Source organism: Galleria mellonella, unplaced genomic scaffold (genome assembly GCF_026898425.1).
Source record: "Galleria mellonella isolate WM207_F2 unplaced genomic scaffold, CSIRO_AGI_GalMel_v1 utg962, whole genome shotgun sequence".
Classification (NCBI taxonomy): Eukaryota; Metazoa; Arthropoda; class Insecta; order Lepidoptera; family Pyralidae; genus Galleria; species Galleria mellonella.
The window spans coordinates 706,745-723,575 of record NW_026442180.1 but is presented as its reverse complement, the minus strand read 5'-3'; the positions used below and the strand labels follow the sequence as shown (position 1 = coordinate 723,575).

The 16,831-nt window shown below is 34.7% G+C and overlaps 1 protein-coding gene across 1 annotated transcript in view; it reads right to left on the bottom strand.

The window, feature by feature from the left end:
• LOC113522871 (uncharacterized) overlaps window positions 1-16,831 on the bottom strand; it is a 94,763-nt gene that overhangs the window by 41,074 nt on the left and 36,858 nt on the right. Inside the window, exon 2 of the mRNA XM_052902847.1 lies at window positions 638-757. Within this exon, the coding sequence (XP_052758807.1) occupies window positions 638-757 (120 nt within the window). The remainder of the gene's footprint in view (window positions 1-637; window positions 758-16,831) is intronic.

Genomic DNA, 16,831 nt, shown 5'->3' with positions numbered 1-16,831 from the left:
ATATCGACGCCAAGAATCCCCAGACTTGACTTATTATCGAGGGAAGTGATAACTAATTACTAATAACATAATACTGGCCGTGTGGTCCCAGCATAGAATAGGCCACCCCTTCATTTCCTGTGGGTGTCGTAAGAGGTAACTAAGGCGTTTCTCTTAAAACATTTCAAAAGCCTAACTGCGGTTGCCAAACCGCCTGCCTCTCTTCTCTTAAAACATACAAAGATACATTATAAATAAAATATGTTCATAAGAATAGAAGATGTTCTTTCAGTGTACTCTTAAAAATATTTAGGGATTGACTCTCTCTAATAGGCATAAGAAGGGACCACAATCTGGTAGTGTGGACAGTAAAAAACTCGCTATTGTGTGTAGACGAATGAAAAAGGATTTTTAGGACAAAATACTCTGTCGAATAACAGGATACACCACGTGGAAATAGGAAGTCAAAACGTTCACGAAGATAGGACGCTAAAGAAGTATTGTATAGAAATTAATTAAGCTATATTAAAACAGGTTTTAGTAATTTATATGAGATATGAAAGGCACTAGCGCCCTTTGATGCGCTACCTTTTTCGTTGGGAGCTTAAAGTATATCCAATTGTTAACGATTCCCAGCAGGTATACAAACATTACTTACTGTTATGCGCTGGTGGTGGCATATGCTGCTCGTTGAGGATCTGGCAGAGCTCCGCGGAGCCGGTCCAGTAGTTGTTGCCCCAGTAGAACATCGAGTTGTACCGCCCGCTCGCGTCCTCCACTGGGGAACAATAAAGAAAACCTCGTTACGTTTGCTGAAAAGTTAATTAAGCTATTATCGCAGACAGAGAAGTGAGAGAAGTGTTTTTAAATTGATTATTTTGCATTTTTTTAAATCGAATTAGATAAAATGGTAACCACGCTTGCGCTATCGGTTAACACTGGCGGGACACTGGAGTTCCGATGATAGGTGAATTTGAAAGCAGGCCAACTAGCCTAGTTGGCCCATCGCGACGAATTCATCAATAATTAATCACGGTGGTTTCCAGGGACAACCGCGTGGAGAATTATCTCTTAGGGTATGTTGCTAGTAATAGGATTGCTGATCCCCAGTACCAACAATCTCTTCTCTGCCCTTATTATGCGTTTTCAGTGCTTTGTAATAAATGAAGGATAATTCGAATTAGAATCCTATGAGATTCAAACACAATATTTCTAGCAATGTTATTGTAAGACTCTATCACTAACTATCCCTTTCCCCTCCCCTCACTATTTTGTATTACTACTATTAGTACGATTGAGGGGGGTTCTGGTCTCATCATAGTTCTACACGAAAGCATCTGGCACTGTGATGTAAGTATAAATGCCAGTAGGGGCCTCCAAAGCTTGGGAGACCTGTTTAGTTTGGTCTGGCGCGTATTTTGCGGTTACGCCGCTAATTTGACATGTCTTTGGGAATGAATATGATAGCTAGTTAGCGTGAATATGAAAGCCGATTATTAATAAATTAGAATAAGATGCAATGATAAATGATGTATGAAAAGATATATATATATATATATATATATATATATATATATATATATATATATATATATATATATATATATATATATATATATATATATATATATATATATATATATATATAGCCACATTGCTTGAAGTGTCTTTTGTAAAGGCCATAAACATAACTGAATACGAGAATTTAAATTTAAATTACCCATAATAATAAAATACGAACTCTCGTTCGGACGGAACAATAAATAAGTAAAAGTGCAAAATGAGTTTTGACAATTTACAGCCGCCATATTTTAAAACAGCTTTGAAAAGATTTTACATTTGCTCATTTTTTTAGTCATGTACCTATTGGCGATTGAATTTCATAATTATTTTGACAAGCGTATTGGTCTAAAATTAATTTACTTTCTATTCTCTATCTTTTCGTTTTGTAATAGCCGACTAAGGGAGGGCGAGGGATAGGCAGCGGCGTCCCTCTTAAAACATCTCTAAAACCTAACTGCGGTTACAATCCGCCTGCTAAACTAAACGTAGTAACTACTGGCAAAACCCCTCACGGGGGAGATTTTGTACAAAACCAGTTTTGTGGCACCAGAGGGAGACTTTTTACAAAAGTTTATTGCTTGGGTACCTCTGCCCCATTCGTGTTTCTACCGTTAAGCAGTTGTGTTTGCATGGCTGTGTTTCGGTTTGAACGGTGGGATATGGCGTGAATTTACAGGGTACAGAGGAATAACACCTGAGTCCTCAGGAATGGCAACGCATGGGGGGTATCATGGGCGAAACAGTATACTCTGTTATGTCCGTGGTACTGTTCATGTCTATAGGCGACGGTTACCACTTTCCATCAGGTGGGCCGTCAGCTTGTTTGCCATTCTAAGTTGTATAAAAAAACAACTTCAACAGTGGACAGTTAAGGGTTGATTTGATGATACTTTTTAAATAGTCAGTCAGAAGTACTGTACATTATATAATTATTTTTGTAAATTTACTGATATATCCTCAGTTGCCTATCTTTTATGTGAAAAACTGAATAAAGGTTATACTTATAATCGCCCTTGTTTACTTCCATATTGGTTGTACAATTTAATATTAAAATGGTAGTTCTTTCTTCTTGACCCACCTTGACCTTTACAATAAAATGACCCCATCATCAATAACGATGTGACAATGAGGAAGTGAATTTAACCATTGTATGCTCATCGCAACTTACTTCCATGACCTTTCACTTTCGGTTCCGGACTTCTTATAACAGGTCACCGCTGTATGCGATAATTCTGTCAGCACATTGGATAATTAAAATCAATTATTGACAACGTGTAGAAGTCCGTCGATTCGTATAAACGAGGTCACGGATTCAATTCTCGAAGGTTTATTACAAAATTATAAACTTTTGAAAATATATCTTTTTTTTAATATTATTATTTCAGCCGTTAACTGTCCACTGCTGGACATAAGCCTTCCCCAAAGGGAAGTTTCGCCAGTAATTGCCACGCTTGGCAGGCAGGTTGGCAACCGCAATTAGGCTTTTAGAGATGTTTTAAGAGGGACGCTGCTGCCCATCCCTTGCCCTCCCTTAGTCGCCTCTTACGACACCCACGGGAAAAGAAGGGCTGGCTCATTTTATACTGGGGCTATGGCACACATGGCTATTTGAAAACAAGTGAGGTTTAAATTGGACATTTTTTTATGCTCTATGATGTCAATTTGCAAGTTAGTTGAATTTTATTTGTAAAACTCTCAGGTTTAAACGTCAATAATAAGCTCTTGTTTAAGCTAATTCAGTAAATAAACCATTCTATAATGACTCGAATTCCCTGTTCCAGGGCCGGTTAATCATGTTGGAACCATGGATGTAATGCAAGAGTTGCTTACAAAAAAAAAGCTATAATATTATGAATAATAGTTTAAAATCGTCATGAAATATAAGTATACTAAAATTTATAATGTAATTTGGAAAAAATATACAATAATATTTTTATTGAGGGTTTGTAAGTTATTTTTCCATGTCACTTTCAGTTAGAGAAATATTTTTGAAAAAAATATTACGAAGCACGGGGACCCTGGCAGGTGGGAGGCCTAACGGCAGTTGCCTACACTGCTTAATGGATAATCAGACTCTGGTTATATTTTAACCTTCAAGCAAGCTCCCCTCCTAAGCATGTAGCAATTGATATGAATTTTAAATGATTCAAATATGAATTTGTAAATTCAAAAGTTTAGGCTGGGATTCGATCTTGCGATCCCCAGATCGGAGTCAAGCGTTGCGTTGTACAATTAAATTTGGATGTTGCATTCGTGTGATGTTTACCTACTGTTCGAGCGTTACATGTTTTTTTTTTTTAAATAAATTTTACATGAATAATAAATACTGCCAGTACCTACTCCGAGTGATGTGACGATATAAATTTGGTTCTAACGAAACGCAACTTTCACACACGTGTGCACTAAAAAGAAAGAGTTATTTTATTTAAATTTGAATTTTATAAACCTGCGTGCTTCTACGCTTTGCATATCGAATGAGCCCTGTAAACCTTTATCCAAACTTAACCTGACGTATATGTGTTGGAAACTAACTTTGCTATGTTCTTATTATTGTTTTTTTCCTGTTATTGAATTGCGTTGAATGAATATCCCACTGGTGGGGGGAAAGGGATTGTTAGTAATGGAGACTAAGAATCCCATTGCTAGCAATATACCCAACCAGGTCGACCTCCTCGCGGTTCCCCCTGGAAACGATTGTGGTTAATTCTTGATGGATTCATCATGATGGGCTAACTGGCCTGTTTTCATCTTTATCGATCACCCTTCACTGGTGCCCCGTCAGCGTATCCCATTAGCGCAAGCGGGGTTACCATACCATTTTCACCCATAAAAAAAAATATCCCACTGGACATCATTATTTCATTATTTCAGCCATTAATTGTTTACTGTTCAACATAAGCCTTCTCCATAAGGGGAGGTTTGCCAGTAGTTGCCACGCTTGACAGGCGAGTTCGCAACCGCAGTTAGTCTTTTAGAGAAGTTTTAAGATGGACGCTGCTGCCCATCCCACGCCCTCCATTAGTCGCCTCTAACGACAGCCACGGGAAAGGAAGGGGTGGCCTATTCGATGCCGGGGCACATGCGACAAATTATAAGGTAATAAACATAAAAAATACAACCGAATTTAAAATCTTTATTCTGAAGTCTATTGCAAAATGTATATAAGTTTCAAAATCCATTAGAACGTAACATACATTAAAATGGTAATAAAATATAAAAAGGCAGGACTAGTGAGATAGCGACTACAATCGCTACAGTTCAATGTCCTCGCCTTGATCCAGTATCGAAGGTTTTATGTAATAGAAGTACATTCTAGCCGCGGTATCCTGCAGTCCTAGAACCACTGATATCTGATATCGTGACTGCTTCTAATTATATTACTGTTTCGCATTTTAATCATTACAGGGCCGCAGCTATACCCAAGTTTCAGGTAGGGCAAAAGAACTTTTTAATAGGGCAGAAGCCATAATTAAGTGACTTCGAAAAAGCGAATCTGTTTAATTTTCTTGAGGCCTTTCATTTTAAGGTAGGGCATTGGGACTTTTAAGGTAGGGCATTGCCCTCAGTGCCCTCCTAGCTACGGTCATGAATCGTTACATAGATTTATTCATTGCTTAGAAATAATACGTATAGAAATAAGGTATAATTTACGGATCTATATCAGTAAATTAAGGATTGGATACTTGTAATATAAGTATGTAGATTATTTACTTTATACAAAATAAAAGTATCGTAATTTGTGGGAGATCTGGAGCCTAAACAAAGTAGTACTTTGTTCAATAACAACCTGATTAAATACCGTTGACCCTACGGCAATGAGATAAGTCCAAAGCCAATAGGTTCGTGTTTAAAAGATATTATATTAGCATTCATTATTATTGATATGAAACCTTACACTGACATTGCAGAAACTTCAAAGAGTAAAGTGTTAATTTGTAATCTTTAAAGATCTGTAGACAGGGTCATTTTGTAATTTATTTGGAGAACGTAAAAAGATTTGGGACAGTTGTTTTTATAAGGACGTTAAGTGGACTTATTATACCAAACTTATATTTGACTAAATTTTATAACTTCAACGAGATAGATTAGAAAAATTCTGCTTGGAAACTTACTTTTCATTTTTATTTTTCAATAAGTCTATTTCTACCCTAATGGGAGACAGGCGTGACAGATATGTATGTATGTATGTATGTATGTAAGTCTATTTCTGTGCTAGAGAGTCAATTGAGTAAAAACTAGATTATAATATAAGTTGCATACATAGTCAACCAGTCGAGCGTTCCTGCAACGTGTAACATCCTGCTCGGAATGGCTTTATTAGAATTTCATTTTGTAAAAAAAAAAAAAAATTTTGTGTTGGATAGTTTGAGTAACTGGTAACCTGTTTTGGCATCAAGTACAAATCGATTGCCAACATCCCTTCTGTTTCGATGAATAATGTGGACGCATATTGACATCCAATTTCAGTCACGCACGCAATTGATTAATTATTAAACTGTATAATTAATCAGCACTGATCGCGTGAATTAGGACGAAAGTACTCCTGTGAAATTCAAGTATTTATTCAAATACATTTGTTTACAAGCACTTTTATATTATCATTGTTTTTTAGGACAACTGCAGGGTTCAGAAAGTTGTTATTTGTTGAGAAGAGCCCGCAAGAAATTCAACAGTTACTCTTTTAAATCTCTGTTAATATTATGTGTATTTATTTAAACGTATTGTGTCTAAAATTACATGGTCGTTAAAAGCTCATGCATGATCGACTAACACCATGCATATTTGTTATTAAATTATACGTGTACAGTAAATGGTTTTTATGAGTAACTAATGAAGGTATTCATGGAAATAGTTGACAGTTTTTTTTTTGGTGGGTGAAAATGGTATGGTAACCCCGCCTGCGCTAACGGGGTACACTGGCGGAGCACCAGTGAAGGGTGATAGATGAGAATGAAAACAGGCCAGTTAGCCCATCATGATGAATTCATCAGGAATTAACCATGATTGTTTCCAGGGAGAACCGCGAGGAGGTGGACCTGGTTGGGTATATTGCTAGCAATGGGATTCTCAGTCTCCATTACTAACAATCCTTTTCCCCCCTAATAGTTCACAGTTGCCAAAGATAACGTGTAGGGAGGGAAGGGGTTGTTAGTAATGCGGACTATCAGACCAATTAGCAATATACTCTGTTAGGTCGACCTCCACGTGGTCCCACCTGGAAACCATCGTGCTCAATTCCAGGTGTATTCATCACGATGGGCTAACTGATCTGCCTTTTCATTCTCACCTATCATCCCTCACTGGTGCCTTGCACAGCGTATATCGTTAGCGTGGGCGAGGATACCATTCCATTTTCATTATTTAAAAATGTAATAACAAAAAATTCAAATAAATATTTAAAGAAATGCCCAGCTTTTGTCCTTCTTCGACTTGGCAATCGAGATTTGTTCTCCGACTGGGATAAATCCTAGAGTATTCTAAATCCTTCCTATATCCTTCTTCATTCCCTATAATATAGTGTATACCAAATAATCCAAGTGATTGGTCAAGTCCATTTAATGTTTTTAAAAAAATAAATAAATGACTTCACTTTTACATCTACAATATTATTAAGAATATTTGTCAATCAATGTGCAATCTTTTCTAGTAATAATTTGCATTAATTTTAATTTTAAAATTGTGTTTTGCAAAAAAGCTACTTCAATTGAAGCAAAACTAGTTATTCGATTTTAAAATTAAACTACTAAATTGACTTTAATATTTTTTTTTATGAAACCAATATGTAAGTATATCCTTTTAGATAAAAAAAGAATTTTCCAAATCGGTTTATAACTGGCGGAGTTTTTTTTTATTGTATGAAAATGGAATGATAACCCTGTGCTAACGGGATAAGCTGGCGGAGCACCAGTGAAGGGTGATAGATGAGAATGAAAACAGGCCAGTTAGCCCATCATGATGAATTCATCAGGAATTAACCATGATAGTTTCCAGGCGGAACCGCGAGGAGGTCGACCTGGTTGGGTATATTGCTAGCAATGGGATTCTCAGTCTCCATCACTAACAATCCCTTTCCCCCCAACTGGCGGAGTTATGAGGTAAAAAATATAAAATGAAACAATCGAATTTAGAATATTCTGAAGTCGGTTGCAAAATAAATAAAACTTGTTTTATTTATGACATCAATTAAAATACTCTATGAATTTCTAATTACATTGCATACAAGCCTTTAATTTATTATCACAGTTTACTAATCGACCTTGTGAACGCGACTGAAATCCTAACCATATTATTATCGCGCACTACTAAAACTCACACGTACATATGTGATTGCAAATATAACGCATGCAATGTAGGGCACACTTTATTTACATAAGCATATTAACTATATGTATAGATACTCTTCATTTGATTTTTCATTTAAGATTTTCCTCTTGTAGTGGCAACTAATTCATGCAATCTCTACCAGCCAGCTCTATTTCAGGCCATATCTTTGAACTGTAACACTATATTTTCCCATACTTTGCAGAATATATTTCTTATTCAATACAACACGGTAGGTGCCAGTTAATTTTCATCTCCATTGAATCACTTTGATTTACCAATGATAAATGGATAGTCAGTAAGAAAATTGAAAGATACACAAATTTTTAGTGTCAATCTTTATTATTTAAACTTTCAAATAATTGTAGTAAATAATATTTAAATATACAGGTTCACTTTGTACATAAGTCGTTTGCTTGGGTACCTCTGTCCCGTTCGTATTTCAACCGTAAAGCAGTTGTGTTTGCATGGCTGTGTTTCGGTTTGAAGGGTGGGATATGGCAGGGTACAGAGGAATAACATCTGAGTCCTCAGGAATGGCAACGCATGGGGGGGGGGGTATCATGGGCGTAACAGTAAACTCTGTTATGTCCATGGTACTGCTAATGTCTATAGGCGACGGTTACCACTTTCCATCAGGTGGGCCGTTAGCTTGTTTGCCATTCTAAGTTTTATAAAAAAAAGGTCGTATAGGTATTCGTTGTTGGGTTTCTTACAATTAGGTTCAATATAAATTGTGCCCACATATTTCGTTCTCTGGTTTCTCACTAGTCTTTCTTTTTTTTCTTTTTATACTACTTAGATTGGCAAACAAGCTGACGGCCCACGGTCGTCGAGTCTCAAGGTGCTCCAAGTTTTCAGATATTAGTTGTCTAATTTCTCAAAGCTTGAACGTTTTGTAGAGAACGAACTTCACTATTAATTTGTCGTTATGTAAATTGTTATTAATTATTTAGTCTAGCTATCTGTGTATATGCTTAGCTAATCTTAAAGACTGTGCAAAGTGTAAGTGGTCGTGTTGCAACAGTGGTGTGCTGCATTCAAACAGCATGGCAGTGGTGTGGCGACATGGTACTGTACAGGTACAGTATCGGTATGCGACCCACGTAGCCACACGACGGCCGGCGCATTCGTTGTGAAACATGAAGAGTTTGTTACTCAAGATGACCATTATAAGAGTAAATATTGGGAATGATTAAATACCTTGAAATACATAGTGACAAGTCTCAAATAGGTAATAAATATATCTACTGGGGGGAAAGGGATTGTTAGCAATGGAGTTTGACAGCTCCATTGCTAGCAATATGCCCTATTAGGTCGACCTCCACGTGGTTCTCCCTGGAAACCATCGTGAACAATTCTTGTTGAATTCGTCATGATGGGCCAACTGACCTGCTTCATCCTCACCTATCATCCTTCACTGGTGCCCCGCCAGCGTATCCCAATAGCGCAGGCGGGATTACCATACCATTTTCACCCACCAAAAAAAAACTGTCAACTATTTCCATGAATACCTTCATTAGTTACTTCATAAAGACCATATATTGTACACGTACAATTGAATAACAAGTATGCATGGTGGTTCACCATTCCATTATCACCCATAAAAAAAATATATGTACTATTCGACGACCAAAACTGTCTCTGATTTTTTGCAAGGAGAAGTAATGAACATTCTAAACTTTGTTAATAATATTAATGCAAAAGTTTATTTGTTTGTTTATTTATTTGATTTTTACTTCTAGGTACTTTAAGGGCTTATTTAGTCGTTAATGGGGTGTACACATCGTATTTACGACAGAGAAGAATATAGGTAAATTTTCAGTTTCGGTCGATCAATACAGATGTTTTTATTTTCAATCGACTTCAAAAAGAAGAGGTACTCATTTTGGTTGCATTCATTATTATGTTATTATTATTTCAGCCGTTAACTGTCCACTGCTGGACATAAGGCTTCCCCATAAGGGGAGTTTTGCTAGTAGTGGTCACGCTTGGCAGGCGAGTTGGCAACCGCAGCTAACTACTAACCTAAGTTTTGAAGATATTTTGAGATGGACGCTGCTACCCATCTCTCGCCCTCCCTTAGTCACCTCTTACGACATTAACGGGAAAAGAAGGGGTGGCGTATTCTATAGGTGGCCGGGACCACACGTCTATTATTATTATGTTAATGACCTAATTATTCCGTCAGCTATAAACCGATTTGGATTTTTTTATCTCAAAGGATATATAGAAAGAAAGAAAGAAAGAAAAAAACTTTATTTTACAAGAAATATGCGACGGCACCCACACAGGGGTTAAAAAAAAATCCATATGTTACGAATTATAATAAAGAAACAACACAAAAAAATATTTATAAAAAAAAAAATATATAAAATTAAAAAAGAAAAATAAAACGATTCGTATTATAACAATTTCATCAAAAATGAGTGTGTGTGTGCGTGCGTCGCAATACCTGCAAAATGAGGCGCGTGCTCAGCATTATGCTGTAGTGTCAGGGACACTACAGCGCTGATTTTCAGCACGCGCCTCGCCAACCCGCGGGGTCCTAATAATAACAATAATGTTTGAAAACTTGACCAACACAGTGGTGTGCTTAAAGTGTATTGTGTAAAAAATAAAAATAAAATAAATATAATAAATTTGTAGTGGGTATATATTGAATGATAAATTGTGACGTTGTCAATGTTGAATAATAATAATCACACGAAAAACATAAAATACGTATAGAATAAGTATTTTCCTTTTACGTAGTAATACTACAGACGCTAAAGAAACTAAATATCGAATATAGTTGAATCATCCCCACATTCAATCGAGGACCACAAAAACTAGGTAAGTACATACCTCCTTGAGTTGCAATATGCTCCTCTTGCAATATGCAATATGTCAATAATGTAATCAATAGCAACCAGTAATTAGATAATAATAAAAAATATATTATTGATTGTGTATTATATTAAAGTGAAATAACTGTTCATATATGTATCATAGAACTCCTAGCTGCACCTAATAGGATACTCATTAGAAAGTCTCTGGTAAGGAAGATCCCGGACAGAGACCAGCAATTTAATTGGCTTTTTGTTGGTGTAGATAATATTTTTTTAGATTACTCTTAAACGTATGTACATTTTTCAGGTTTCGAATTGGTGGAGGAAGATCATTCCAACAGCGAGTGGCAGCGTATTTGAAACTGCCCCTGAAAGCAGCCGTCCTATATCTTGGAATGCTGAGTACATTCACAATTGGATGAACATTATATGTACATCTCATAGCTACTTTATCAAAATCGATTTATTATATTTAGGTACAACAAACATACTGCGAATATCTTTAATAGATATGTGCAGGGGGAAAAGGGATTATTAGTAATGGGGTCAAATAGCCCCACTACTTCATTTTCAAAAGGGGGGTAAAGAAGTTTCTTCAGGGTCGGCAACGCACGCGTAATACCTCTGGTAATGCAGGTGTTTATAGGCTACGGTAACCACTTACCATTAGGTGGGCCGTATGCTTGTTTGCCACCTCAGTGGTATAAACAAAAATTATTAGCAATATACCCTGTCAGGTCGAGTTCCACGTGGTTCCTAGGAAACCATCGCGGTTAATTTTAGTCGAATTCGTAAGGCTGGGGTAACTGACCTGCTTTCATTCTCACTTGTCATCTCTCACTGGTGCCCCGCCAGTGTATACCGATAGCGCAGGCGGGGTTACCATTTCATTATCATCCATTAAAAATAGGTATGTGCATTAATATTGTATTGTATTTAATGTTTGTTATATAAGTTATAATGCAACATGCTGTTGGCTTTTCTATAAATAAATAAATAAGTACACGAATGCGAGGAAAAAATGCGAGAGTAGCTTATTACTATGATTTATGAATCAAGAAATTTTTCAATCAGTTTAACAGAGCTAGGAAATTAACCTAAATTACCTACGAAATTAAATTAGAAAAACTTGTTATTGGCCATACTACATTGTTATAAAATATTTGTTAATTTTATTTGTAAATTGCTGTTGGTTTTTTTAAATAAATAAATAGGGTTTTATACAACAAAAACATAAGAGGATGTAATACGAGTATAAATGTTGCTAATAGTGGTAATGAATGATTTCGCCGAGCACGCTGCGTCTCACACATAACACGGCAACTGCCGACGATCACTCAGTCCGCCAGTGTTGATATTTGAAGTTTGGCGCAAATTACGAGCGGTTTTTTTTTATTTTTTATTTATTTATTCATTAGTACATATATGAATGTGTACATGTCGGACTTAATGCTAAAAGCATTATCTCCCAGTCAACCATAGGGAAGTGTCAGAGTACTCGAATGCGGTACTAGTGATTATTGATATACATACTAAAATTACATATATAAATGAAAATATATATATAAATAACAAATATACTGACACATATATGACATACACTATATTATACACGAAATTGAGAATAATATAAAGTGCTTACTGCTCGGATAAAGTAATAAAGTGAGCATGAACGTTTTTTTAAAGACAGTTTAGTTCGTTTTCGATATGTACTTAATTTATTTACACTTTACTGTACATATTAATAATACATAAAGAAATATGCTTAATATCATAAGAGTTATCTTCCAAAGGAGCATCATTATCAGCGGATAAAGTGGTTTATAATACTGTAACAATTTATAAACGAAAAGAACTAGACGAATTTAAGTTTATACATAGCCAAATATATTTATTTGAATATATACATATATAAATATAAAAATAAAATATGTTTATAAGCATATAATAATAAATAAAAGAGCATTTTGCCATAAATATGTATATGTTTAAAAATATATAAATAAAACATAAATATGTATAGATGTTTGATAACTTTTTGACGTATACTCGTATTTAATAATTTTCTTGCTTCGCTAGATGAGCACATTCAAAAAAAAATAAATAAAAAAAACATGAAGGCTAATTGAAAGTTACCGATATCTTAATTAATATTATTATTGTGAAAGTTTGTATGTAAACAATGTTCCATATTTATAAAATTGAATGTTTGTAACTCAATCATATTTAACTAAATCGATAGATTAAAAAAATAGTACATCTATGGATGCTTTTATCTTAATTCACGTGAACAAATGTAAGTAGAATATTTAAGTTTACTTGAATAATTTCTTTAATTCTCGGTTATTATACCTGCATATATTATCGCTACAGAAAACATCTTAAAATTCCTATCATTGATAGGAATTAGCAGCAAACTTTGAAAAAGGTGTGAGTGAGCAAAAGATCATGGAAAGGTCGCAGTGTTACAGGTTTTTCTGCCTGAAAACCCCGTTTTTCAATAACAAAACATATGTATAAATATATTATATACTGGAAAATGTAAACGCACTAAATAAAGTCATATCGGTTTTATTATAAATATTAACAGCCCATTGTTTGTTTACTTGTCATAATTGTTATTGTAATTCTCTGCCGGATTATGTGATCCTATGAATTGACCATAATAAATGTAATGTCTACTCTATTTAATTAATGGAAATGCATGAGGAGTATCATGGGCGATACAGTATACTCTGTTATGTTCATGGTACTGCTCATGTTTATAGGCGATGGTCACCACTTTCCATCAGGTGGGCCGTCAGCTTGTTTGCCATTCTAAGTTGTATAAAAAATATATATGGCCACCATAAAATATAAGCGCTACTGCTGAGTGGCGGCTAAGTTGGCAATAACAAACATGAAGTTTTTTTTATTGTTAATAACCATTTTTTTTGTTGTTGTTAGCAAAAAAGTTTTCATTTAATAGCTGGAAGATTATTTACCGGCTATTATCAGAAATAAAAGATAAGATATTTTTAATCTTGAATACGTGTGTTTAATACGTGTTCCCTCGGCAAAAATTAAAGCAGGAATGAATGACAGCCAGTCTATTCATTATTGCCCTCTCCAAAAATTATAAATACAAAAATAATGTAACGGATACATTATCGAATCAATTGTAATACTTAAATACAAAATTAAAACAATTGACATTCCAATAATCTAATTAACATTTGCGTGACAATATTTTATTAACATTCTACTATAAAATATTGTATTGTATTTATTAAAATAATATATTAACATTTAATAATTGAATTATAACAACGTCAACAACAATCAATTGACTGTCTATTTATAGTATTAGTAAATAACAATATGTATTTGTATAAAATATATTCATATAGTCTAATACATGTTTTCTTTAAATATCGCCAATCATAAGTAACTGACATTCAGTAAATTGATTCTTAATGTAAAGAGGAACAGTATGACTTGTAAAAATAATTTATAAGGAAAGTACCTTCCTTCAATATAACCTCAATTTGCGAAATTAAATTTCATTGGCATTTTTTTGAGCAAATTAATGGTAGTTTACGGTAATAATATAGTGGATAATTGCCAATCAACCGCACAAGGAGAAGTGAACTTGACCCATAGCCATAGTCGCCGTTCGGCCGTCGCTTGCACCGCTCCGTGTGCGTGGCGGGTTGCGCAAGCGCACCATTGGAAGTCAGGACGCACTTTCTCTGAAGACGCTATGACACTGATTGCTAAACAGTGTTTGTTTTAGGCGAAGTAGTAGATCGAAATGTAGGGCAGTGGAATAGCAATTGAAAGTTTAAGGTAATGTAATTTTCTTTTAAAGGAATTAATGAAAAAAAATCTTGAGAGAAAACAAATATATTAGAGAGTACTGCAACACAGGGTTCCTTAAAAAGGGTGTATTAAGATTCTTTCTGGTTTTGCAAATGTCCATAGGCTACAGTTATCGTTAACTATCAGACGGGCTGTATGCTTATTTGCCACTTTATAAAAAAATATATTAGATTTATCTAATTCTGTAGAATTATGAATGAATGAATGAACGAAAATTGTTTATTGCTCTTTCAAAGAATGATATAGATTATAAAGATTGATATATTGTTTTTTTTTGGACTTTGATGGCGGAAAAAGGAAACCCATTTCGATAACGATCGGATATCTATTTTCGAATATGTTAAAAATCCAACATAGTTATTTGGGTAACAAATTTTTAACGTATTCGAAATTGAGCATCTATATATATATATATATATATATATATATATATATATATATATATATATATATATATATATATATATATATATATATATGAGGTGAATTAGGTGCTTTATTCTCTAAAAATATATATAAATGTATATATAAAAATGTAATATGAAATATTTATGAATAAAATAATAAAATTAATCGACACACCGTATTAAGAGATAAAATTTAAAAGGACTCGAAAGGCTCGCATTACGTAAGATGTATTTACTTGCTTATTAAGAGCAAATGAGTTCATATGATGCAAGTGCAACGTAAATGTTTGCTCAGTGAATGAACAGAGTCGATTCAGACGTATTCCACAAACCGTAATTCATCTGTTATAGAGATATTCAACTGTAATCCTTATAAAATAAGACTTAAAACTCCTTAGCGGTAATAATTTCGTGCATTTATTGGTAAATAAAAGTTATAGACTTTATTTATTACTCAAGTAGGTGACTATTTTAATACAGTTAAAAATAAAACATGTTGTAGTGAAAGTATTTTTAAAATCGGTCAAAAATTTATAAATATTTATCCATTGTAAACAAAAAAAAAATCAAATTTCTCCTCTTTTTAATACTCATATTAGTTTAAATAAATTTAACTGTCAAATAATCAAGAAATCAAGTTTATAAGTTAAAAACAAAGTAGTACAAACGTTTCTTAACTTATATAACTATATTTTATCAACTGACCGGTTTCGTAGTATGAAGGCACTCATACCTTACCTTATATTGGAATTGAGACGTTTTACACTCTCATAATAAGGCAGTCTATGGGTAAGGCTTATGTCTAGCAGTGGACCGATAATGGCTGAAATGATGACACTCTCATATTAGTGTAACTTGTCAATGCAAACTATTATGAACTGATCCCGATTGTAACCTAATTCTGTAAATTGGGTGGGGGCGGGGAGGGGGGATTGTTAGTAATGCGGACTACCAAACCCATTGCTAGCAATGTATCCTGACAGGTCGACCTCCACGTGGTCCCCACTGGAAACCATCGTGCTGTATTCCAGGTATATTTATCACTGACCAGCTTTTTCAGTTTTATATATCATCCCTCACTGCTGCCCTGCCGGTGTATGTCGATAGCGCAGGCAGGGTTACTATTCCATTATCCTCCATTAAAAAAAATCTAATTCCTAACTATTGTTTCATGAGTGCAGTACAAAATTATCATTGGCACTAGATTGGATTGATATCGATATTAGATTCAAGAGTAGACCAACAGATCGTAATATAATACTATATACTGCAAGACATCAGCAGATTAGCTTAAGGTCTTGTTAATTATCCGTTTATATTTACATTAAGTTCTATTCAAAAAGATCATAGAGGTATTTTACTTTAGAAAAAGTGACCTCTGTCGAGAAAGCACACAGTGAGTTAAGTGACAAGTTTTAATAAAAAAAAAATAAAAAAAAAATATGCAAGGAAAGGAAACTACGACGTTCTGCACGGATTTGCAGTGCAAATTTGCACCCCATGACCCGGAGGTGGTTGCCTCCGGAGTTGAAGCTGGGTTAATGAGGTTCGCCCCGAGGTCCCTGCCTAACCCTCCCGTATCAGGAGGGTAAGAAGACCTATCGTCATCATCAAATTTGAATATAGAACGCGGAATCCCGAATACTTTCAAGCAAGTTTTGCTCCGTAATAATTTTATTTATGCAACTTAGAATGGCAAACACGCTGACGGCCCACCTGATGGAAAGTGGTAACCGTCGCCTATAGACATGAGCAGTACCATGAACATAACAGAGTATACTGTTTCGTTACTCAACAGTTAGTTAGTCTTTTAAGTTTTTGTTAACAATATGTGTATTTAATGTTTCTATGTCTATCAATCAATCAATC